Here is a 24599-nt window from a genome sequence, read left to right as displayed (position 1 = left end):
GGTGGGGGCATAACATCATTCCTTGCACTTGCATAATCTGAGCTGCGTGTACAAATTAAATAGCTAGAAGTCTAATTTGCTCAGATAATTGCTTTGTACACCCCACATCTGTTTTCCTATATCTGCAAGTCATAGATGACTAGATTTTTGCAACTATGGGTACCTACATTGTCAAACAGTCTAAGGCAGGAATCAGCAACCTACAGACTGCAGCGTTTCAGTGGCAAAGGGCTTTACTTAGGCAGTGGAGGAAAGTCGTGGCTGGGTTGGAACCAGGGATGATCCTACCTTGTGAGGTCCCTTCCAGTCCTACTTTCTTATGAGCCTTCCCTTGGAGATCTGTTCTGCAGCAGGGGCTGAGTTAACATTGCCAACCATTGTTCTACAGTGTTGTGGCACAATGAGAACAAATCCAAAATTAAAAACAAGGTTCAGGATGAAACCAACCTCACTGCTCACTGGCTAAATCTTTCACTTTAACATGCACCAAATTTCAGATAAATCCTTAAATCCGTAAGTTATATTTTGTACAACATGCAATCAGTTATTAGTCATGGCTATTATAACTGGTTTGAACCTTGGTTAGCACTGTTCAGAAAACAGAGCATTTCCACTTGTAACACCTACGCATACTGTTTTGTGTATGCCTCAAGTATTTGCATGAAGTGAACCAAGTTGAATAGTCCTTTCTGAGGTAGCAAAGGAACATTGTTTACCCAAAAAAGAACCATTATCTCCTAAGTCCAGCTCACCAACCCACCACTTCCCTCATTCATAATTTTGTAAAAGCTCTTATTTCTGTATATTTTCCTCTGTATCCTATGTTATGCTGCTTAGGATGTTGCCTCTTTATGCAGTGGCCTAGCCTTGTTTCTTGGGGCAACAAAGGCACATTTTCTGTGATGAGGCAAAATACCACCTTTGTTTCTCCTTTTGAATAACTGTAACCAGCTCTGTTTAGGCCTTCTATATATAATGGAGATAGAGCCACAGTTACGCTGTTTCAGGAGTGATTAAGTTGACCCTAGAAGCAATTCAATAGGAAGGACAAATTTGTGGAGACACAAACTAGGTATTTTGGACCACAGCCTAACTGGGTACTTACCACCCTGTTCCAACTCTGTATTTGCAGCATCAGTGTTATTGAAGCAATCGCTGTGGGGAGTCCTGGCTGATCTTCAGGACCCTCACTACTTACCCCTGTCTTTCATCTCTGACCCAAAGGGTCATGCACTCTACCTGGAGTCAAAACACTCTGGAAAACTATGAAGAAGCACTGTTTGGTATAACGTGCAATCCTTACGTTTTCTGCCCTGTCCTGGGTCAATCCACATGGTTTGATATCAATACCCTAGAACAGGTTGTCAAAATTATCACACTGCACAGGCCAGACAAATAGCAGAGGGCTGATCCAGGTGCCAAATCAGGCCCACAGGCTGGCCCTGAACACCAGATCCAGTGTGCATGGCTGGTCCAAGACCCACAGACAGCAGTGTGGGTCAAATGATAGGATTCAATGGGCTGCATCTTTTGACATCTCTGCCCTAGAGGGCCTGGGACAGGTTAACCTAGTCATGGGATCTTCCTTTACACTCTGGTAAAGGAAGTAATCTTGTATATGCTACTGAATCCACAGGCAACAAAAGGTCCCCTCTGGGGTGGGATCAATAGCTCTGGAGCTCACTTCCTTAAACATCTTTCATAGATCAAACATTTCCAAGGCGCACACAATTCATAAAGTGGCTTAATCCTAGCTATATGCTTTACTTGGTGTAGGATAATTAAGGCATTTTACTATCAGTACAATTATTTCCTACATTCTCAATGCTTCGTTAGGCTAAATCCCAGTCTCTCCAAGTTGCCAGATAATTCTGTGCTACACTGTAAGAGTCCAACCACAGAGATTTTTAAGACCTGAATGCTACAAGAAAAGAGAAGTTAACTACTCTCACTCAAAATCCTACTTTGGAACACCAACTAGGTCCTGGAGTAGACCAGGTAAGAACTTACACTCAAGCTGCCATGGTGAAATAGTAATATTAGATAATACAGGAATACCAGAAGCTCTGAAATTTCAGAAGATTAACTTTTTGCATAGCTTGCCAGCTTAAACACTGTAGAAAGTTGAACCAGAAAGTTAGCTGTAAGAACACTCTTACAATCTTCAAAATAACATTTCTTATAAAGCCACAGATTGTTTTATTCTCAAGTACAACAATGAGAAATTTAAGACAAAGCCTCTTAAGAATACAACCCTTTGTGTAAAAAAAAGTGCCATCAACCTGTGGCAACATTTTTATTCTCCTCATACGGTTTTAGTGCATACTTTTTTTGGGTTTTATTGCTACTGCAGTCGCATGGAACATAGCTGTGAACTGCATCTAGTGTGTGGGGAAGATCCCTAGAGCTCATAAGTGAACAAGGGGCTGCTATCAAATCCATATCCCATGAACAATTAATGAATTTCCACTGTTACGGAAACATTTAACACACAAAAGTTTACAGCAAAGAAGAGGAGGTATAATTCTTCACAGGCACATTGTTAGTGTAAGTAGTAATGTAGGAAAAAAATAAGCCATTTTGAATGCAAGGCAAATATTAAGGCATTAAGTAGGTGTGGTATCCAACCAGCTATGTTAATGGCATCTTTGGCTCAATGGAGTGTTTCATCTGGAGGAAATCTCTTCTTTACCTGCAAAGCAAGAGGCAATTTAGTTATTCCCTTCCATAGATTTTTACTAAGATAGACTTGCTTGGGAAATTTACTTCCTAAGAAGATGCAGCACTATATAGAAGGGCTCTGCAATTGTCGCCAAACAACTCCAGAGTACCACCAGGCAAAATCTGTCTACTTGTATCTTGAGAGAGACAGGGGTCAAACACTTTGTACCATCTACGGTATTAGTCCAACATTTACAAGATTTAGTGCATCTACATCTCAGGAACAAAATGTTCCAGCTGGGACACCTCCAAATGCCCCAGCAGCAAGGCACCAGTGAAGCTAGTCTGGGGTCATCTCTAGTGGCCACTTCAGCACTCTGAGAATGGCGAATAATACTCAGGAAAGACTTCCCTAGTGCATTTCCTAGCTTGCAGCACACAAGACGGATATAATTCAGGAGTGTCTGCTCTAGGACAGGATGCTGTCACACTGGCTGTAAAGATCCACTTGCTTGCAACATTAGAAGCAACTATATTAGCTCTGCCCTGGAGAGTTCTATTTTTTAAAAATTATTTCTATTACATTGGGAGCCAGCAAACTGGATCAGGCCCACTATTCTGCTGGATAGTAGCACAGGGCACACGGAGACATACTCTGCTGCTTGATCTAGGAACTAAGACAAGTAACGTGAAGAATAAGAAGGAGCGAACATGCAACAGAAGTATAGGGATATTTCTAAATGCACTACTGGGAGGCACTTGGCCACCACAGGGATGAAGCTATAGAGAATACAAGTGGCTTCAGAGGCAGATACAAAAACTATGTAAAGTCACATTTTCAGCTGATAATTTGAGTGCCAACCCATAACCACTTGCCCCTTCAAACCATTAACTGGGTTGTACAGGGAAGTCTATTATTATCCTGATACTAATAGGTATTATTGTTTGAACCAGAGAGACAGGAATGACAAAGGTTAATTTGTCCCATCAGATGTATCAGTCCCATCTGATTCCATGCAATGGAAGAGATGGTTTACTTGAAAGTTTCCCCTAGTACCATGCATATCGTTTTTTAAATACTTTTGATTAATTGTTGAGCTTTAAAAAGTTAGTATTTCACCCTCTTTGTTTTAGCTCTGTATTCTGTCCTTAATCTTCAATCTAAAAATGGATGATGGATAAAAAAAATTTTTTTTTTTCCTGTATTAGCCTTGATTTTGGACAAGCACATCTCAGAAAAAAAAAAAATCAAAATAAACCAGACAGGTGAGAATTCTGGCAGGTGCTCTAAAAATTTAGCAACACGCACAGATTCTCCAAGACAATGCTAAAGCTGCACATATGAGATTTCAGCTGGAGTCTACTTGGGTAGTTCAGTCTGGAGCAAGAAGCATCACTAACAGCTGTGTGGCTGTATTGATGCACCAGGGGTAGGACAAGAGAGCAAAGGATTAAAACTCCAAGAGCTTAATTCAAAGCTGATATTCCCAGCAGTCCAAGGTCCTGTCAACAATCAGAAGAGTAACCATCTTTAAACAGGACAGCTGGGGGCCAGCCTGAATGCACTGCTCTTTTCTAAATGGCAAAAGAAAGACATTCAAGAAACTACACAGTCTGCAAATACTCATTCCATCCAGGAAGAGCACAAACCAACTGCAGATGCTTCCTCAGCCTGATGAAAGGTATTTGCATCCAAAAGCTTGCAAAGAAAAATTTTTCCAACTGAGGTGGTCTAATAAAAGATATCAGATTTACACAAATAACCTCATCTGCCTAGTCCTTAGACCAACACAGGTACAACCTATACCCCTGGAGCATGGGTTCAACATTCAGAGAGGCAAGGAAAACCACAAGTAACACAGGACACAGACAGCTGTACCCATCAAGACAATCAGGAAAGCACTCAGCCTGTAATTTAGATTCTTGGGTAAGAATCTGGTTAAACAATTTGTCCTTGCTGTCTCACCTTCCCCATACACAACAGACTTTAGAGGGTCATTTTATCAGGTATTAATATCCCCTCTCCTCCTCAAGACCAGTTTCTCTCCAAAGCTTTGGAACACTCCTCACTAATTGGAACAGACAGATATTCTCTGGATAGCTTGCCTGAATTTTAGGAGCATCTCTTGCCTCCAGCTTGTGCCTCTAACAGCAGCAGGCAGCTCACTTAATTAAAAGCAGACCCCATCCTTTGTCTTAAGTGACCATTTTGTCTAGGCGAGTAAATCCCAATTCCAATCCTGTGGTCTGCTCAAAGTTTGCCAGCCCTTCTCCTTGTGGTCAAGGTCACCAGTCAGCAGAAACAGCACTATAAATCGCACCAACTAAGTCCAGTTTGGCTGCCTCATGCTATCCAAGGCCCATATTTGTAGCAGAGCCAAACAAAACTTTGGCTTCTACTAGCTATTAAAAGTGGAGAGAGAGACCTACGTAGTCTGACAACTCCTAGTTCAGGCTGAACCTAATTTGAAACACTAAGGCTTTGCTTCAGCACTAATGCTCAGGAAGCTTTATAGCCAGAGTCGAATCAAGCTATAATGTCAGCTATCATCTGTCAACTGCTGTTCAACTCTTTCCAAAACACAGAAAATTATATTAAATTAGGACAGGAATTAAATTTGCAAGACAGAAGCAGATCGAAAAAGCACAGCACTCTGAATAATTCCGTCTCGTCAACATAAAAAAGCCATGGACTTAGTCTCCCATTTTATGCCTCTGCCCAGCAAATCTCCACTTATGCCACCCATTTCCAAATCCATTCCTTCAAAGATGGCACCTGAAGCCAATGTGCCACTTCAGCAGGCGGCCTTGATGGCGGTTTCCAATATGACCAATATAAGCTTCCAAGAACAAGACCTGTACAGTGTTATGGGAGTGAGTAGTAGGATAAACCATTCTCCTTACAACTGCCTGTGGGCTGCTATCTAAAACAATATGGTGGCCTACAAGATTTGGCACTTCACTGACACAAGACAGACCTCTTTGGTCATGTGCACCACTTCCCCAAAGAGGTGTTACTTTAGAGCGTCAGAACAAGGGTATTACCTGCCAAACAGGCAGATGGGCCTCAAGTTGATGAGAAACTGGCTTCTCAACTGGATTTTCCGTTTCCTATTTTTCCTTTAACACTTGAACATAAAAGAAGGGGGTGGGGGGAAATACTCCTTTTGATGCTCTCCCAATATTTGTTCTCCCATGATACGACCCTTTTCTCGCAGCTTTCCAGCAAGCGAGTGCAGTCTAGACAGCATCCCAGTTTTGTAACAACTGTCTCCAAATTTGATTAACATTGAGTACTGAAATACATCATAGTTGCAGCCCACATAAAGACAGCCTAATAAATAAAGAAGTGATTAGCAACTAGGGTGCCATGATAGCTTTTAAAGGGTGCCATTGGGGAGACAGGAGATAAGCAAGATAAGCTTGAGGAGAAAAGTGCAAACTCTTCCCTTACAGCTACTCTCCTGCCCCCATTTATTAGAGCAGGCTCTTCCCTGCTGGCTGCTGCTCTTCCTTCCCAGCCTATCTTCAAGCAGGTAAATACTACTGTTTTCTAAATGGGGTGCTGCTCAACTCACAGAGTTATGAAGAATGTCTTGAGTCTAAAAAGGCTGAGAATCACCAGAACACAGGGTAGTTGTCCCCCACGTGTCCCCCTCTTGAGCCTTCCCCACCTAAAGATAAAATGAAAGGACTCCAGCCACACTTACCTAATCCACAAACAGCTGTGGCAGAAGACAGAGGACCTTAAGGCCAGTGATGTTTAAGATACCAGATAGTTTCATTGTTTAACTGTGGTCCGAAGAGAGGGTTGAGCTGGGCCAGGATCGCAATCAGCCAACTGAAGACAAAACATAGGAGACATCAGGAATGTGGACGATGGAAACTTGGCCAAAAGCTATGAGGGCAATGGACGGACAACACTGAAGGCCTAACAACAAATCAAAACATGGCACAGCCCATGCTCCTAAACCTCCAACTTTCATCCAAGTTTCAAGCATCATATGCTGCTAAAAACTATGTTTGGTGTCAGTGCTGTTGTCTGATTTCAAATGACACTGTTAGAGGCAAATGGAAATTCTCTTTAATATACTTTTTCCTTTGGAGAGCAAGTACCCCAGGACATATTCATCATCTTCCCAGACCATAACATGAGTCTTCCCTGAGAGCCACTCAAAACCTCTAAGACAGGGGTTCCCAACCTTTTTGTGCTGAGGACCGGCCAGCTGTGGACCAGCCAGCCATGGACCAGCAGTGACCAGCATACTGCGGGCAGATAACCAACACTTTTTAGTACTCAGTATAAAAAAAGGTTGGCTGCCGGTCCACAGTATGCTGGTCGCTTCCAGTCCGAAGTTTTCCAGTCCACAGTCACTTCCGGTCCGGTAGCCAACCCTTCGCAGCCCGGCACCGGCCCAGGGGTTGGGAACCCCTGCTCTTAAGAAGTGTGGGACAGGGCATGTCACTAAAGTAGGCCAACTCCAAAATGAACAAGCTTTTTGATCTCATTCAATCAAACTATAACTATGCCGAGCATTAGCTATTCATAATACAAAAGGAAGCTTATACCACAGCCTTATTTATGCCTGTCAAAATAAATATTAAGGCAAAGCCCAAGTGAAAGAATAGAGTCTATCAATTAAAGCACAGGAAGAGGAGTTGGGAGATAATTCTTGAGTTACTTTGTCATATTGGCAAGAAGTCACCAAATAACAGGTTCCCCTCACGTAGGTAAATGATACTGGTATGAATCAGAAATGCAAGGCCTGATGTTTACTAAGCACCTTTTGACCCACTAAAGCAAGCTTGTCCAACATACGGCCCGCGGGCTGCCATGTGGCCCGCCAAGCCATTTTCTGAGGCCCAAGGTGCTGCAACGGTTCCCACCCTTGTCCCTCCACCAGCCCCTCAGCAGCTTCCTAATGGGGGGGGGGGGGGGAAGGGAGGGGAGGGGGGAAGGTGCCCTTTGGCCAGCCCACTGGGTGATAAGAAGTTGATGATCCAGCCCCACATTCAAAAAGGATGGAAACCCCTGCACTAAAAGGGAGGGTTAAGAAAATCATATGTATCAACTGATGCCATTTGTTGCCATATTCAGAGGGGAAAAAAAGTAACCCTGTTCTCCCATCTTTACCTTCTTGTGAAAACTGTTGGGGCTAGAAGAACTTGAGCAAAGGAAAAATGTAGACTTAGATCAAAGGTTAGGAAAAATGGATGTCTAGAGCAAGAGGGTTCAAAAGTACTAGAACAATGTCAATAGGATAAATCCTACATCAGCAGGAACAGCTTCCTTAAAGCAGTGACAAACTAACCCAGCAGAAGCCATAGCCAGAACAGAAAAGAGGAGGAATTTGGGATGCAGAAGAGATCCAGAAAGGCTTAACAGAAATACTTCACCATTACAAGATGCACTTGCTTTGTAAATGTTACAGATTCAGAAAAAACCATGGACGCTTGTAAGTATTTTACGTAGGTCTAAATCCAAACTATATAAGCATGTTTAGTGAATGCACCAACTCATCTGCCTGCTATTTCTAGAATGCTTTGTAAGGAGAAGAAAAAGCACAGCAGCTTTGTAATGGGAGCTGCCACAAATGCATCAGACTGCTTAGGCAGTCATGGAAAATTCCATGCAAACCTGGATGCTTTGACCAATGAATGAAGTGCACGGCAGCTGCAAAATGGCTACCACAGCCAGAGACAGAGATCTGCTTTAGATAAAAGGAATGTCAATCCTCTTAGCATTAAGAGAACAAATATTTGTACATTTTTATTTTTTATAGCTTTGTGCAAAAATCAAAGAGTATGCTAGCTTGAGTCAAGCATTGTACCTGCAACATCCTAACCGTCCCAATATGCTGGGAATACTGTAGGCAAACAAACAAAAATCAAACATCCATGCTAAAACTATGTGGCAGGTTGTGTAAAGTGTGTTAACATGTACTAGGGAACACCAAAAAAGCAGCCAATTCACTCTCACTTACGAACTGCAATGCTTTTATCTTGCCATCTCTGGTGACACTGTTAAGCATCAGACATCAAGTTGAACTTACCCGGTAAAAAGTAAAATGCCCAATCCCTTTTGGATATTAAATCCTTCCTACCATCAGACTAATTGCACAAATGTTTAGTAGCAATTTGACAAGTTCCCTCCCACCTTCAGCGAGACTGTTCGGAGCCCACCTACAAGTTGTTGTTTTTTTTTAGATACAAACCCATATGAGAAAGGTGCCCGAGCACTGTACTATCTGTCATTAACTTTCTGAAACAAGGGAGTTGGAATGGGAACACTACATTCCTCCAAGAGAATTATTTGTTTATTTCTGCTGCACAGAAAAAGGAACCGTCTGTACTAGCACACATACTGAGGCCTCTTCCTAGGTTTCCAGAGATCAGACCCAGCACTGCTGCGAACCAAGTGAGCTGGAAGTGCATTCTGAACATTGCCATGTCTACAGCTGTATCACCAGGTAAACACTGAGCTGGTTTCAAAAGCTCTCTGCCGGGACCAGGCTGGATATAAACACAGTTCTGAGGCATAGTGGCATTATCAATCAACACTTAGATGGATGAATCTTTAGCTCCACTACCTCCCTGCAATGTAGGAGTTTGATTGCTGAGAGCAGAGTAGGAGATTGGAGGGCAATGAACTCAACGCTCTCCCAAGACAGGATTATGGAAAACTTCCCCCCACATTTCAGTTGCAGAGTGTTGCTTTACCTTATGAAGTATCCCAATAAAATGGGGCATTCGGTGCACAACAAAGCAAGTCTCTGTGTATACCATGTGCTGTTTTAGCAGTATTAAATGGAGGTACGGCTTTCAAACCACCACAAATTCCACAGACTACCTCCTGCCTTAATCTGTATCAGTTAACCAGTGCATGCAAGGAGTTGAAAGTCCCTCCTGTTCTACCAAAGGAAGCAAAACCTTATCACTTTAGTGTATCAATTTCAGAGTGATCCTAGCTGCTTTGGCTCTTACTAAGAGGATGACCATACCATCTGCTACTGCAGGTTAAGAGTGAAAGCTCCGATATCTGTTTAGATTCAGTTTGAGTAATTACATTCAGCCCACCTAGAATTCCCCTGTAATGACAGAAGTGATTAATTATTCCTAAATTTCAGCACTGAATCTGAGTAGTGCTGCTGTGTGCTCCTATACTGGTGCAGTCTTCTGCCTCACAAGGGGTTCAAAACCTGATGTACAGAGTTGCACAACTGGAAGAGACCTCAAGGTTCAGCTGGCCCAAAACCTTGCACAAACAAATACTATTTCTAACTATGCTTTCAAATGCCTACCAGCCTTCAAAAAACAAGCTTAGTCTCTAGATGGGAGGTCCTACAAAAAGTATTATTGTTATGATTATCATTATTCTTTCTGTATGTCCCGCACACCTCCCGAGGTTTAGGTTGCTCTTCTTTGGCAGTCTGCTATGTGCAGGCATCCATGCACACAGGCTGTTTGATGGGGAATTTCACACAACCAACTTAACATAAATGACCACAAGAGGGTAAATGGCTTTCCTCTATTTAGCAGTGAGCAGTAACTGCTATTTAAGAGATTAAACTAACATACACCTAATTAATATGGATACAGTTGACCAATTCCAAAGAGACAAATAATTTTTAGCCAGAAGATTTTAAAGTTTTTTTGCATCTGCTGGAGCCATCACAAAAGAAGGCTATTTTGCTTAGTTCAGAATTTAAAAGTTAGAAAAAAAGTTTCATGAAAGTTAAGTGACAGCCACTGTCACCCACAGATAAGTTTCAAGGGCAGAAGACTGCCCTTGAGACAACGCACTAATATCAATGTCACTTTAATACCAGTAATAGGTTTTGCAATAGCTGCTTCCTAACACTGCAATGGGACTAATACATTCCACTTAGTCAGGGACATATAAAAGGTTTAAGACAATGCTACCTGGAGCAGCAAGAGACAGGTTCTTTCCTGTACATTTCTATGAATTGAATCCAAATATGTAATTCCAAATGATTGACTGCATTCAAGCAATCAATACTTGATTGAAGCATTCACACAGTACTTTACTTCTCTTATTCCTTGTGAAGGTGCAACTGGAGAAAGCTAGAGAATAATCCTAAACACTGGGCTTTCTTGTATTATAGCTAATTTCCTTTATCTACCTCTCTTTAACAGTAGAGAGTAGATCTTTCACTGGCCAGTCCACTACAGCAACTGCTAGGCCAGGAGTCAGCAACCCCTGGCACGTGTGCCAAGCATGGCACGCAAGGCCATTTTGCTCGGCACACCACTGCCAGCCCGAGCTCTAAGCAGCTGCTGCCAGCCACAGAGACCAGGCTGCTCCCAGCAGGTGGCTGGGAGGCTGAAAGCCCTGCTGCAAGCAGACCGGGCTCCGTGGGCCAGCTGCTCAGCTGCTCCAGGCTCCAGCATGCCGGCACCTTCCAAGGTAGACATTGTGGTTTTTTTCGGCACTCTGGCCAAAAAACGTTGCCTACCCCTGTGCTAAGCTATGTCAATACCTGAACCAATCCCTTCCACTTGAGGACTGGGATAAAGGTTTCCCTTTTACAGATGAGAAGTTTGGATCAGTTACTCCTTTATGCCTTGTTTCTTAGCATGCCAAACATCCTCAGCTGCCACCAACTTCTAAGAGTTGCCTGGGCTCAGGACTTCAAATGCACAAGCGTTAAATTAGTGGCACAGACAGTGTCAGGCTGGCAGGGAGAGCAAGAATTGGGCAGAGTGCTCCAAACCTCAAGATGCAGAACCACTGCTTTCCTTCAAGACAAACTCAGCAATGACTCATTAGTAAGAAAGTATCTCACTACCCAGTCTCACCCAGGCACTTGCATAGCAGCCAGCCATCTTACCAGGTCGCTTAAGTGATTGCTCCACAACACATATACAGCCCCATTCACCAGGGAAGGAGACTCAAGTATATATTCACAGGCACCCCAAAACAGCACCCAAGTTACTATGCCTGCCTACAGAGAGGCAGTATGTTTAGTTTATTATATTTATATGGTTCTTATCATAATCAAAAATCCCTACAGCTATACTATGATCCCTTTATTTCAAAGCATAACATCGACTTCCTTTGTTTATAGTTTAAACAGAGGAAGTTTTAACAGTAAAATAAGAGGAACACATTAGGGATACTTAAGAATTCTGATTTGGCAAATATGTTCAGACACAGGAAGGAAGTTGGGAAAACACTTCTACTGACTGTGTATACAAGTGCACAGTCATGAAGTCATAGCAATTGAGCGTATATGGGGAATCATTTAATGAAATAAGGTTTGCATAATATAAGCCTCAGCCATTCTGTAAAGCAAAGCAATGGAAATATACTGCATCTGCTAATTCCTGACAGCCAAGGCACAAACTGGTTTAAGTAGAAACATCCCATATAACATTTTTGAGAATTTGGCATCATAGTACCTATTAGTGCCTCTACCAAAACAGTAGAAGTGGCCTAAGCCATATGCACCAATCATTAAATTAGATCTCCAAGCAAGAAGTATTTTAAGATTGATTTCAAGCCATCTATTTGATGATACCAGGGGGATCTGAGCTGTGTTCTACTGCTGATGCAGTAACTAGTTAAGTTAATGCATTTTGTGGCCAAGTACAATACTATTAAAGATCACAAAGGAATGATGAATACACTGTAAATTCAGTTGTCAGGATACTCTGCGTTTCTGTACAGACCTCTCTTTGTAAATACATTTTTAGAATAGACAGACTTGAAACCTGTTGAACCACAAACAAGGTTGAACCAAAACAATGCTGGATAACACAGCAGTAAACCAAGCCAAAACCACTAAGCCTGAACCTCAACCCAGACCACAATGAAACAAGACAGACCTTTCTTGAAGCAAGCTGTCCTGCATTATTTGTAACTAGACACTCAAAGGATGGCTTTGTGCTGCCAGTCCTTGGACCTAGTGCCTCAGATATTGAGATATCTCCCTCTCTCTTTTTCCAGGTATTTATTGCAAGTTCATTACAATGTACCACTGTAAGCAAAAGTTTGCATGAGCACTCCCAAGCATACCTGTCATACCACTGACCTAGGAACAAAGTACCTGGCAAAATATGCCCATAAAAAGTGATGCCAATTTAATCTCCATAACAGCAGATATTCATGTGGAAACAAAATACTTAGCCAAAATGGCCTGATACTTTAATCTCACTCAAAAAGCCCTTTTTAAGAAGCAGCAAACATTTTGCAGAATTCAGGCTTTTCATTGCAGACTCTACTTACAAGCTAACCTACTTTCTAGATGCTGCTTGTGCTCAGGACCTGGCACACAGGCTTTAAACTAGTGGCGCAGCCAATGTCAGGTTGGCAGGGAGGATGGGAAATAGGATCTGGGATCCTTTCTGATACAACCAAGGCAAGGAAAGATCTTATGGGAAACCAGTCATTCAGCAATTCTGGCATTATCACAACAATTCCTTCTTACACTAGGGGCAGGAAACTGATTTCAACAGTCAAGGGTCCCTAACATCGTAAAGATTAAGCACTGGTGACCTGTCACTGCCACAACAGTTATGTATAAATCGCCTATTGCAGTCAACAGATATTTCAGAACTGAGAAGCCCTCAGGAAGCGTGTGCTGAAGAATGCCAAGTCAGCAGATGAGTAGTCAAGTTCAAAAGCACTGATCTAGACTCAGTTGAACACAATGCCCATCCAGTGGGAGGCTTTTTGAGAGCACCGAGGGAGCTTCCAACTTGCAAAGTCTCTTAAAAGTCTGTGGCACCTGTACAAGACTCCTTCTCCCCAAGATTTACTCAGCTGGTGAATGCAGCAGCCTTCTACCTGGGTTTCGAAGCATAACGGCACTTCGGCAGCAGTGCTGGGGGGACATTTCAGACACTAACACCAAGCTGACCTGCAGTTTTAAAAAATAATGAGCTCTAGGACCAAGCAGGCCACCATACAGATCCCTTGGCACAAGTGTCCAGGCTCTATCTTTCTGCTGAGCCACTACACGAGTGACTCAAGCACCAGATGGTGGTCAAGCACTGGAACCGGCTATCTAGAGAAACTGTGGAAACTCCACCCTTGGAAATGTTCAAGAGCAAGTTGGACACACATTGGCCGGGATGGTTTAGTCAGAGACAGTCGTCCCGTGAGCAGGGGGCTGGACTAGATGACCTTGCGAGGTCCCATCCAGGCCTACTTCCCTATGAACCGCCTCGATTCGGTGCCCGCCCCGGGGGGTGCGACGTGATGCGGGTACTTACAAGAGGTAGCAGCAAACGGCGCAGGTCACCAGCATCGTGTTGATCACCCTGCGGGGGAAGAAGGAAAGAGGTGGGTGACGAGGAGTCACTTCTGCACCGCGCCCAGGAAAGAGACCGACGACACGGGAAGAGTCCAGCGGGCACGCTAGGAAGGCGAGCGCTGGGCCTGGGCCTGAGCCACGCGTGGGCAGGGAGGGCGAAGCACCAGGGCAAGCTGCTGCCCATAAGACAAAGCTGCGTTTTTAAATCATAATAACATCACAGTTTTTACACTATTTGTCAACGTTTTAATTAGAGCACTAATTCAGCGCCCGGGCCCGAGGAGGGCACTCGGGACCCCGGCTAGAGCCGCCCCCGAGGGGCCGAGCGCCCTGAGGCCCGGCCTCGCGCCCCCTCTGGGCTGGACCCGCGGGCAGGCCTGGCCTGGCCTAGGGCCACTCACCCGCGGTTGGGCCCCTTGGGCACGAGCCAGGGCAGGACGCCGCCGACGACCCCCCAAAAAACGCTCATGACGATGATGGGCACCACCAGGCCGCCGTACGCCATGGCTGCGCGATCTCCCCTTCCTCCTTCCCCACCGCCGCCGCCGCAGCTATGCCACGGCGCTCCGCCCCCCGCGCCGCCGGCCAATCTGTGCCCGGTGCGTCACGCCAGCGTGAGGCCGCTCAGGAGCCCACGTGACCGGGGAAAGGGGTGGTGCCATCCTCCCTGCTTCTCTGCCATTGGCTACCGCCGTCCCCGCCTCCTGAGCGTGCAGAAAGGGGGGGAGGGGCAGGGCGCTGACTTTTGCGACCCCCCGCCCCCAAGGGAGACGCCTCGGGGGGCGGAGCCTGGAGATGTCACGTGGGCTGCACGTGGGTCGGGGGTCGAAGGCGCGAGTTGGCCACGGCTCAGCTCCGTCGCGCTGCCCCGGCGCAGCTCCGAGCAGGCTTTTGCTTACAGGAACCCCGTCCTGAGACAGCGTTTTCTGAGGAATCGGGCAAATACCTGCGATCAAACAACTGCTCAGTGCAAAGGTGCGTTTTAAAGCAGCGTGCAGGCTCTCCAGAACCGAGTCACTGCACAGCACTAACGACATGGCACTTGCACGCACAACACTTGCCTGGTGTTTTCCTTTTCTTCTGCACCCCGGCAGAAAACTCATTATTCATTCAAGTACATGCATTTCAAGGACATACACGGGACTCGATTTCTGTTATATCCGTTGTATCGATTTCTGCAATTTGTTATACGCATATATTTATTTATTTCTAAAGAAAGGAGTTAGTCAAAATACTGGCACACGAGGGTACAGGGTTGGTCTTGCCTCCTTTATGAGGAGAGAAAGGAAATAGCAAAGTTTAGTAAGGTAAAATTGTAGCCTGCTTCACCCACCTGTGAAAGCAGGAAGTACAGGCCATAGTCAGAAACAAATAGTTTTTTGCTACTCTAAGTCTTACAAATTTGTAATGAACTTTTATTAAAAGTATAAATTTGAGAAACAACTGATTAGTGCAGGGGTCTAAGTACCAGTCTTCCTGCTTGTTCTAATTCAGCTGCTACAGAGGATGGTGGAGTTTGGGGAGAGCTGTTCTTGCTTTGATCATAAAATCTTCAGTACGGGGAGCCTGTCTTTATTGACACTTTTTTTGGGGGGGTGTTGACAATACAAGAGCTGTACATAGCACTATGTACAAAGTATTACATTAGTACTAAATGTGGTCAATTACTTGTAAAAGCTTTCAAAGAACAATACATTATGAAAAAATATCTTTATTTAAAATTTTTGAAAGCTTGTATTTTGTAATATAATAGAAACTCTTCTTAGTACCAAGTATTGAAATTTAGAACAGTAGGATTTGAACACCAGTTCATGCATTAAAGATTTCCAGAAGCAGAACACACAACAACAGATTTTGTTTTAGCAGTTTCTTTTAATGGTGTCACACAGGAGACCATTTTATTCCTGCATCTTTTCAATGGTTTCTTCCTTATATTTGCCCTTCTCCTTGCCAACCTGGCGAGATTTCGCTTTACGCTCCAAGATCTTCTTGCGATCTTTGTCCAGTTTTAGCCTCGTGATCACCACCTAGAAGACGAGATAAATTTAAGTACCTGCAATCTGGCAGAATAGTGCCAATGCAATGGCACATGTGACAAGAGCAATGGTGAACCCACTGGCCCCTCTCATGCCAATGCATCCAACCTTCATTTCCCAGGGTTACCACCTACATTTAATATTTTAGCCCAGATACTGATGTCCACGCACATTTCAAACCATCAAGCTACACAGGATTCTAGAATAACTAGTGTTCAGAAACTGACAACGCCTCTGTTCTGGAATAAACTCTATTTTAATTTTAAACTGGTTTTGCTATAGTTGCAGCCAGGATTTTTCTTGGTGCTGAATTGGTTGCAGATCAAATGTCCAACCACTTAAGGAATTAAACTAGAAAAGGAGATCAAAGCTCCACTGTACCAGAGGTCATACCAACACAGTAGTTTTTCAGATAAGAAAACAGAGCATGCACCCTTCCTTTCCTTTAAGATCTGTCACTAAACCTGCTCCAATACATTGAGATTTCTCCAATAAAGAACGTTACCTGATAAAACCAATCAAACTAACTAACTGTATCAAAGTGGGATGCAGCACAGAATTCTGATCCAGGGGCCACACCACAATCTATATGATCAGCTGCAGGTCTGAGAATGTGTAACAACCTTCTGAGAAAGCTTCCATCACTATTAACCTAGTATAAGTACCAAAATAAGAAGGTTCACAATACTGATTTCTCCTTTGTCAAGTGCCAAAGTGCCCCCCCAAACTGGGTACCCAATGGCTGTTAAAATGCTACTGATATAGCAAAAGAAAGTGCAGCCCATGCACTTATTTAACACGCAGACTATTTTCAAAATATAAATTTACGCTGACCCCTTACAAGATTCTTGCTAATAACAGCAAGTGACATTCCAGTTACCATTTTACTGATCCTCTTAGCTTAAGCTAAAATTCACCAGCCCCTGCATACTGCTAAAAGACACATGGCTACTGTCAAAGAGCTATAGTTTAGCCAGACAAGGTTCCTTGGGTGAATCTTTTATTAGACCAACCCAAATGGTTGGAGAATAGTTATTAAGCAAGCTTTCAGGTTCAAAAACCCTTCGTCAGGCTAAGGACGCTGCAGCAGTTGCTGCGTGCTCTTCCTGGATGGAATGAAAAGTAAACAAGCCAGGGGCTGGGCTGGGCAGTCAGTTGCCAGGCAGATTATAATTATAGTTTAGTCAGGCACTTAAGACTTGTTAACCTGGGGATACAGTAATGACTACTTGACAAGACTAATTTTTTTCTAGATTCCCAAAATTATTTCATAGTAAGAGTGACAAACACAAGGCTTTCCAATAGACTGGACTCGTTTCCAGCCTACTTGCACCCCTGCACTATTTTGCTTCCCTCCACAATTAGCAGGGAATTACAATGCCTGGATATTACAGGAAGGAGTGCTATAAAAGCCATGAGGAAAATCTGTGAAGCAAAAGAGGTGAGCTATTGAGATGCAGTCCATTTCTCCTAGCATGCAACACACTGACACTTGCAAGGTCTAGATCTTTGATTTTTTTTTTAAGCAACTGCATAACAGATCTACAGTAAAGATGTATAATTCCAGCCTGTTTCATTCTGTTCCTGCTAACTCTGAAAGCATAAAATGTAGCATAACTGAAATATGAAGGAAACCTCCTGCTTGACACCCAGGCAGTAAGTAAACTGCCCAGTTATTCTATTACAAGGTCACAGCACAGTTAGAAAGTCCTTTTTCCCCCTTTCATGTTTACAGCTGACACTTTATGGAAAAAAAGAGCAGTCCCAGGGCTGGCTCAAACTGGATTGAACCTCCGCAGAAATTCACTCTTCCTCCTACTTAAAGTGCTAGGCACTTTTTTGACCTTGTCTTCTCTGAACAAGAGCAAATGCTTAAAATATTTACATTTAATAAAATATTCCACCACATGCATCTGTCCCACAGCTAGGGAAAAATGACAGAACCAATGTGACAGACATTAGACACAATGCTTGATGTGGCTCTGAAAGATGCACAGACACTGTGCTAATGAGTACAAATTAAGAACTTATACACTGCAACAGATATAATACCTCTACAGCAGGTGCTGTTGTGGTACATGTGATTCCCATCATAACACCACCTAAATTCAGGCAACATTACTGGACAAGTCTGTGTGTTCTTTCAGAAATGACCTTGTTTTCTCTGTATTGTACATGAAACCTGGTGGGAGGGCTTTTTGCAACTTGCTGGAACTGGGTTTCACTCACCAACTTCTGTACACCTGCCTGGGCAATGTGGTCCAGGCAAAAAATTAATCTTGTTATATCCCATTCAAACTAGGTTCTGGCCTGTTCTATTATTCCCTACCTTTTTATTTTATACATAATAAACTAAACAAGCATTTGCTTTGTCTTCACTGACATCTTTATAAACCCTGCTAAGCTGAAGCCAGATTTAGCCAGTGGTTTTTAGTCTGCATTATTCATTTAAGGGAGTGTCTAAATAGACATTTCTCATGTGTAACATCACCAGTAGCAGATCAGTCCACTCTGTAAGAATGAACCACTGCAGAGATGTTCCCACAAAATGTTAGCTTCATCAATGATATTTTAAAGAAATATATGACTAATGTTTTGCTCTGCCTTTCAACACAGCCAAACTCTACTAAGGGCCTTTTCCACTTTACTAAGAGCCCGCAGTTCACCTTAGGCAACTTCTCTAAAATCATATCACACCCAACAGAAAACAACCTAGGACAGGGGAAGGAAATGTTTTTGGCCAGAGTGCTGAAAAAACTGCAATGTCTACCTTGTAAGGTGTTGGAGTGCCAGCATGCCAGAAAAACAAAAACAGGGAGGGGGCGGCGCGTGGCAGGATGCACTGCATGCTAATATAGTTAATCATCATAAAGGTTGCCTTTTTTTTTTTTTTTTTTTACAGTAAATACCAGGTTTTCTAAAAATTCTAAACCTGGTGACAATAAATAAAGCTGCATATACTACTATTGTTGTTGTGTATTCTTTTTTGTTAAGCATGCTGTGATGAGAGAAAAAAAAGAGGGAAAGAAAGAGAAAGAAGAGAAAGAGAAAAAGGAGAGAGAAAAGAAAAAAGAAAAAGAAAAAAGGAGACAAAAAAGGGGAGAGAAAAAGAAAGAAGTAGTAGAAAAAGAGAAGACAGAAGAAAAAAGAAAAAAAGGGGAGAGAAAATGAGGCTAAAAAGAAAAAAAAGAGAAAAAAGGGAAAGCAAAAAAAAGAAGAGAGAAAAAAGAGAAAAAGGAGAGAAAAAGGAAAAGAAAGAGAAGAGAGAAAAAGAGAGAAAAGACAGAGAAAAAAGGAGACAAAAGAAAAGGAGAGAAGAGAAGAAAAAGATGAGACAAAGACAAGGAAAGAAAGGAGAGGAAAAAAGAAAAAGAGGGCATGTTCCTCACCAGCCATGTCTCCTATCACTACCCACTGCAGCTCGTACCCACTGGTCCAGGGCAGTGTCCGGCAGAGGGAGACAGTTACACCCCAACAGCAGCCACTGTGACCAGGGTGCTCAAGCCTCCCTGACGGTTCTAGAGGTGGGGGAGCCCAGGGCTGGGAGGGGAGATCCGGCTGGGGTTTGGACACACAGATTCATAGATGTTAGGGTCAGAAGGGACCTCAACAGATCATGGAATCTGACCCCCAGATGTCCTGTCCCACCTGGGCAGGGGTGGCACTGGAGTGCCGAGGCTGAGCACTTGGGGCAGGGTCCAGGCGGGCTGGAGTGGGGGAAAGGGAATGGAGAGAAGCAGTTGCAGGGGGAGATATGGGCAGGCTAGCTCAGCCAGGCCCTTCAGAAGGCAGCAGCTAGAGGACAGAGGGGGATGGGTGGAAGGCAGAAGGTGCCCCGGGGCTCTGCAGACTTGGGTTGCAGTGGGTGGGGGCACCCAGCCCCATGCAGCTCTGCAGAGAGAGGCTGCAGTCCCGCTGCCTGTGAAGGGATGCCAAGCTTGCTTGGCCCCCAGCTCCAGCCTCAGCTTCCCTGCACGCCGGGTACAGCGAGAGTGGGCCAGAGCCACCCCCAGTGTAAGGGCCCAGCTATGGGAGCCCCTCAGGCCCTGAGAAGAGCTGCCGTGCGCAGTGCTCAAAGCCGAGCCGGTCAGCAGCCTCCAGTTTAGTGGCCCTCTGCAGCATCTGCCCAGGCCCTGGCCCCTGGAGGGGAGCTGCAGGTGGGCGAAGCCGGGGCCTGGGCAGGCACTGCAGAGGGCCGCAGTGCTGGAGGCTCCAAGCAGGTGGGCAAGCCCTGGGCCCACCTCAGGCAGATGGATGCCTTGTCCCACCACAGTGTGGGCAGCACCGGGGTGCCAAGCACTGAGGTCAGGTCCAGGCAGTGAAAAAAGAAGTAGGTGCTGCAGGCCCCCAAGAAGGCAGCAGCTAGAGTGGGGCCAGGCAGGAAGTGGGAGCTGCCCCAGGGCTCTGAGAACTCAGGCCACAGCGAACAGAGGCACCCAGTCCGGCCTGCGCAGCTCCACAGGGATGGGCTGCCCATGAGGGAACACTGCCTGACAGGGCCAGGACACCGGGCTTGGGGGGCTCCTGGGTCAGCCTCCCTGCGTGCCTGGCACAGCAAAAACGGGCTAGAGCCACCCCTGGTAAGGGGGCCTGGCTGCAGGAGCCCCCTGGGCCTTGGGAACAGTCACCATGGGCAGCACTCAGGGCTGAGCCAGCTATGAGCCTCTGGCACAGCAGCCCTCCACAGCACCTGCCTGGGCCCCCCCCCCTGCAGTGCCCCTCCAGGGGCTGGGCAGGGCTGGGGGGCACAGCCTGGGGACAGGGTCAGCAGAACGCAGACAGCGTCCCTGGCTGTGTTCTTCTGAGTCCTAACACGGTGTCTGCCGTGACACTGGGACCTGTGGCTGCTCCACAGAGCCAGGAGCAGCAACTTAAAAAAATTTTTTTTTTTAAAACAATTTCCTCTCACACCTCCTGGCATGCCAAGAAAAACATCTGTGTGCGCCACTAACTGGCACGCATGACCTAGGAGCTGTAGCTCTTAGTTCCCTGATTTGACCATGCTAATATGTCCTTCCTGCTCAGTTACGCTGAAGCTGTTACTTCTCAGGCCATTCTCTATGCTAGGAGAGCATTCTATTTCAGCAGGCTGCACCTATTTCCTTCCAGAGTCCCCTGTGGGCATTTCAGTTCCTCTGCTTTATGTACCATACCTTGCTAGGATGGATTCCCACATGGACAGTTGTGCCATTGGCCTTCTCACGCTGTACACGTTCTATATAGATGACGTACTTTTTTCTGTATACCTGGACTACTTTGCCAATCTGCTGACCTTTGTAATGTCCCCGGACAACCTGAACAATAACAGAAGCATTATTACAATTTTAGATTCCGCTATTGGAAATAACACCTCCATGAAAATCATGATCTTAACAATGTGCAAGATTCAAAACTACCCAGGTTGAAATCCCAGTTCTGCTCCTTGCACGTGTACACTACAACATCTTGCAGTCAAACTCCAGACAACATAATGTACAACATAATGTTCAGCAAGGCACAAAAATGGTAGGAAACTACATCTTTACTGCAGGTGCAGTACCAAAAAAGAAAGATTACGTATCTGATGATTTAAACTGAAAGGAAAAGCAGCTCCTTCAATGTAAGTTTGTCTTACATGAAGCTTCCAATATAGGGCACCTATACATGAGCAGTAAGGTTGCTCCGATGCACTGTAATTACAATTAATTGAGTCTGCTGTAGCATAATAATTGCTGCATTCCAGCAGTCTTCCACCATCTCGTGCACCAGTGTCCCCATGCTTAAAAATGGCAGTGAATCGGGGAGGGCGATGGAGTGGAGATTTGGGAGGGGGGGGGGTGTTAGGGGCTGCAGTCACCTGAAAATTCGCCATAGCCCCTGCCACCTGCCCGGAGTGCAGCATGGTGCAGCCCCAGCCTTGCCAGACCTGCACAGATCTGGGTGCACATGCCCCCACCCCCCTGTACCCTTCTAGGTAAGCAGTGAGAGCAGTGACGAGAGCCAGACAAGCAGCTCTCAGACCAAAGGTGCACAGCAGCAGGAGTTGCCCCCACTGCGCAGAGCTTGCCCCAGCCTCTGTCCCAGCCCCAATCCCTCCTTCACTGCAGGGGCACTGATTGCCGCCCCCCCCCCCCAAACAGACTTACTAGCTGGACACACCTGTATTGAGCATCATAAGGGAACCAATCTCCCATTTATAACATTGTTCCTATGGGAAAACTGGTTCCGAGTTACAACGTTTCGACTTAAGATGCAGTTTTTTCAGGAACCAATTCAGATAAGTCTGAGGACTGCCTGTATAAATACCCATAGTGTCTAGTGTTCAAAATACTTATGCTGCCTCTTTTCCATTGGAGAACTTCCATCAAGCACTGAGCAGAGTCAGCCTGATACCACAACTGCATGAATGTCTACAGCGCAGGACAGTGATGCTCAATTCGTATCTCCACAGGTTGGATGCAGTGCAGTGTTGCTCCGTGGGCCAGATCTGGTGTGCAGAGCCACATCACATGGTCCTTGGGACTTCCCACAGGCCTTGAAATTTGGTAGCAGGACAAGCAGCAGCAATATTAACTGCTGTAGCTCCCAGAGCCACAGCAATTAACTTTGCCACCACTTCTGAACCCATGGGAAGCCTCATGGACTAGATCTTGCTCATGCCTGATGCAGATTAACAGCAAAGGCCTGATATCTATCTGAAACTGGCCCCACTCTACTACTGCATGAAAACAAAGTATTTCCAAGGCTCAAACACTACATGAGAGCAAAATGGGCATTTACCTGGACTTCATCATCCTTTCGGATGGGCATAGAGCGGACATTGTATTTTTGCCGCAGTTCCTTGGAAAGGGGAGAAGACATTATCTTCCTGCGAATGTGAGAAGGTGCATTGAAGTGCCGCTTGCGGTTCTTGCTGCGGTCCGAAGTCACAAAAGGATTGAACTTCATTTTGACTATATAAACAAACACAATGCAAATGTAAAGGCTTCTATACATAATAGTCTGCTAGTATTCAAGTTGGCCTACATTTAATGCAACAAGACCCATAATCTCAAAGGTTCCTTTAAATGTTTTCTTTAAATTCTCACCTAAAAATCTGCAATGTGCAATCCCGACTCTAGCAGTTTGTCAACTAATGCAAAGAAAACGTTCTGCCCAAGAAACCAGGTAGTGAATAATTTCTCAGGTAGTCTACAGCCCTACTAAAGAACAAGGTTCAAGGCTCAAAACTCACTGGACACATAAGACAGGAAAATATAGTAATAATTATCCTTAAGTACAATTATAATTAGTGTATCCATAAAGTTAAACCATACAATGTAGAAACTTTTACTAAAAAGCAGACTAAGTTGAAGAGAATAACAGATGCGCTAAACTCAGCTCTGTCCATGGGCTTTTAGAATAATACTTTTAACACCCTAAATTATCAGTTTTATAACGTCAGTGCTTCTCAACTATTTTATTCTCAATACCTGTGAAGCAGCTTTATGAAACGGCCAGCTTTGCTATTTGCTTGCTTTTCTGACTAGAGAAAAATGATACATGCAATTCTTCCCTTGCCAAGAGACAGACCGCACCGGGGCAGCGCTTTAATCCTGCGGGTTCATAGACTGTACAGGCTGGAAGGGACCTAGCAAGATCATCGAGTCCAGCCCCCCTGCACTAGGCAGTAAAGTCAACCGTTCAGGTGACACCAGCAAGGTGACCATCCAGTTTCCTCTTGAAGATTTCCAGGGATGGTGATTGCACCGCCCCTGGAGGGAGCTTATTCCACAGTCTGGACACTCAACTGTGAAGAAGTTCCTACTAGAAGCCTTTGGGTCGAACAAGGGGATCGTGCTTGCACACCGACCAGGGCTCCCAGGAAGGGCCCTTGGGAGGATCTCCAAGCAACCCGGGGTGCCACAGGAATCGCTCTGCAAGGCGCCGGGATCCGGGCCACAACCAGCCAACCGCTCCTTGGCCAAACTCCACTCTGCAGGAGCTCGGGCTACTCCGGACACCGGGAGCGGCCTTAGGCCTCTGCAAGGCGAGAGGAGTCCGGAGCCGGGGACGCCGAGGGTGGAAGCGACCAAAGCTCCGGATCGCTGGGCCGGGGAGCGCCGGGGGCGGGTTATTTGCAGCCCAGCCCGGCCCGGGCCCCACTAGCTCCCAGCGGTGTCGCGCCCCCGAGCCCCCACCACGGCGCCGGGCACCGCCCGGGCCCCCCGCGGGGAGGATGGCGGTAGATGGAAGCCGCCCCGCCCGCGTCACCCTTACCCCGCTGCAGGCTCCGCTATGGCCGCCCGGAAAGAGGAGCGGACGCGGCTTCCGCCGGCCCATGTGAACGCCGAGCTCTCGCGAGACTTCGCCAACAGGAAGTGCCCAGGTTCGGCGGAGCAGTAAAACGGATAGTGACACCTGGCGGGCGCCAGAGCCATCTGCAGCTGAGGCTACCGGGACCAGAACAGGCAAGGTCCTTTGTGTAGATGTGACATCTTTTCTTAGCCCAACTAAACAGTTGAAAAGATTCTTTTTTGCAAGCTTTTGGACACAAACACCCTTCTTCAGGACGAGGGAAAATCCCTCTGCCTGAAGAAGGGTGTTTGTGCCCAAAAGCTTGCATAGAAACTGTTTAGTTGGGCTAATAAAAGATGTCACATCT

At 45.4% G+C, this 24599-nt stretch overlaps 2 protein-coding genes across 2 annotated transcripts; both read right to left on the bottom strand.

The window, feature by feature from the left end:
• Window positions 1–2170: 2170 nt before the first annotated feature.
• ATP6V0E1 (ATPase H+ transporting V0 subunit e1) lies at window positions 2171–14495 on the bottom strand. The gene is made up of 4 exons (XM_006270855.4): window positions 14342–14495; window positions 13900–13947; window positions 6372–6502; window positions 2171–2692 (listed from the first exon to the last, which is right to left on the bottom strand). The coding sequence occupies exons 1-3, from the start codon at window positions 14443–14445 to the stop codon at window positions 6409–6411; spliced, it is 246 nt and encodes an 81-aa protein (XP_006270917.1). The 5' UTR covers window positions 14446–14495; the 3' UTR covers window positions 2171–2692; window positions 6372–6408.
• A 1140-nt stretch (window positions 14496–15635) lies between these two features.
• Window positions 15636–24317, bottom strand: RPL26L1 (ribosomal protein L26 like 1). Its single transcript, XM_006270856.4, has 4 exons — window positions 24215–24317; window positions 22736–22908; window positions 21130–21270; window positions 15636–15967 (listed from the first exon to the last, which is right to left on the bottom strand). Exons 2-4 carry the CDS (start codon window positions 22901–22903, stop codon window positions 15839–15841), a joined length of 438 nt encoding a protein of 145 aa, XP_006270918.1. The 5' UTR covers window positions 22904–22908; window positions 24215–24317; the 3' UTR covers window positions 15636–15838.
• Between the last annotated feature and the right edge of the window lie 282 nt (window positions 24318–24599).

This window comes from Alligator mississippiensis, chromosome 9 (genome assembly GCF_030867095.1).
Source record: "Alligator mississippiensis isolate rAllMis1 chromosome 9, rAllMis1, whole genome shotgun sequence".
Taxonomy (NCBI): Eukaryota; Metazoa; Chordata; order Crocodylia; family Alligatoridae; genus Alligator; species Alligator mississippiensis.
Note: the sequence above shows the minus strand (reverse complement) of the source record. Positions and strands in the feature narration are given on the sequence as shown.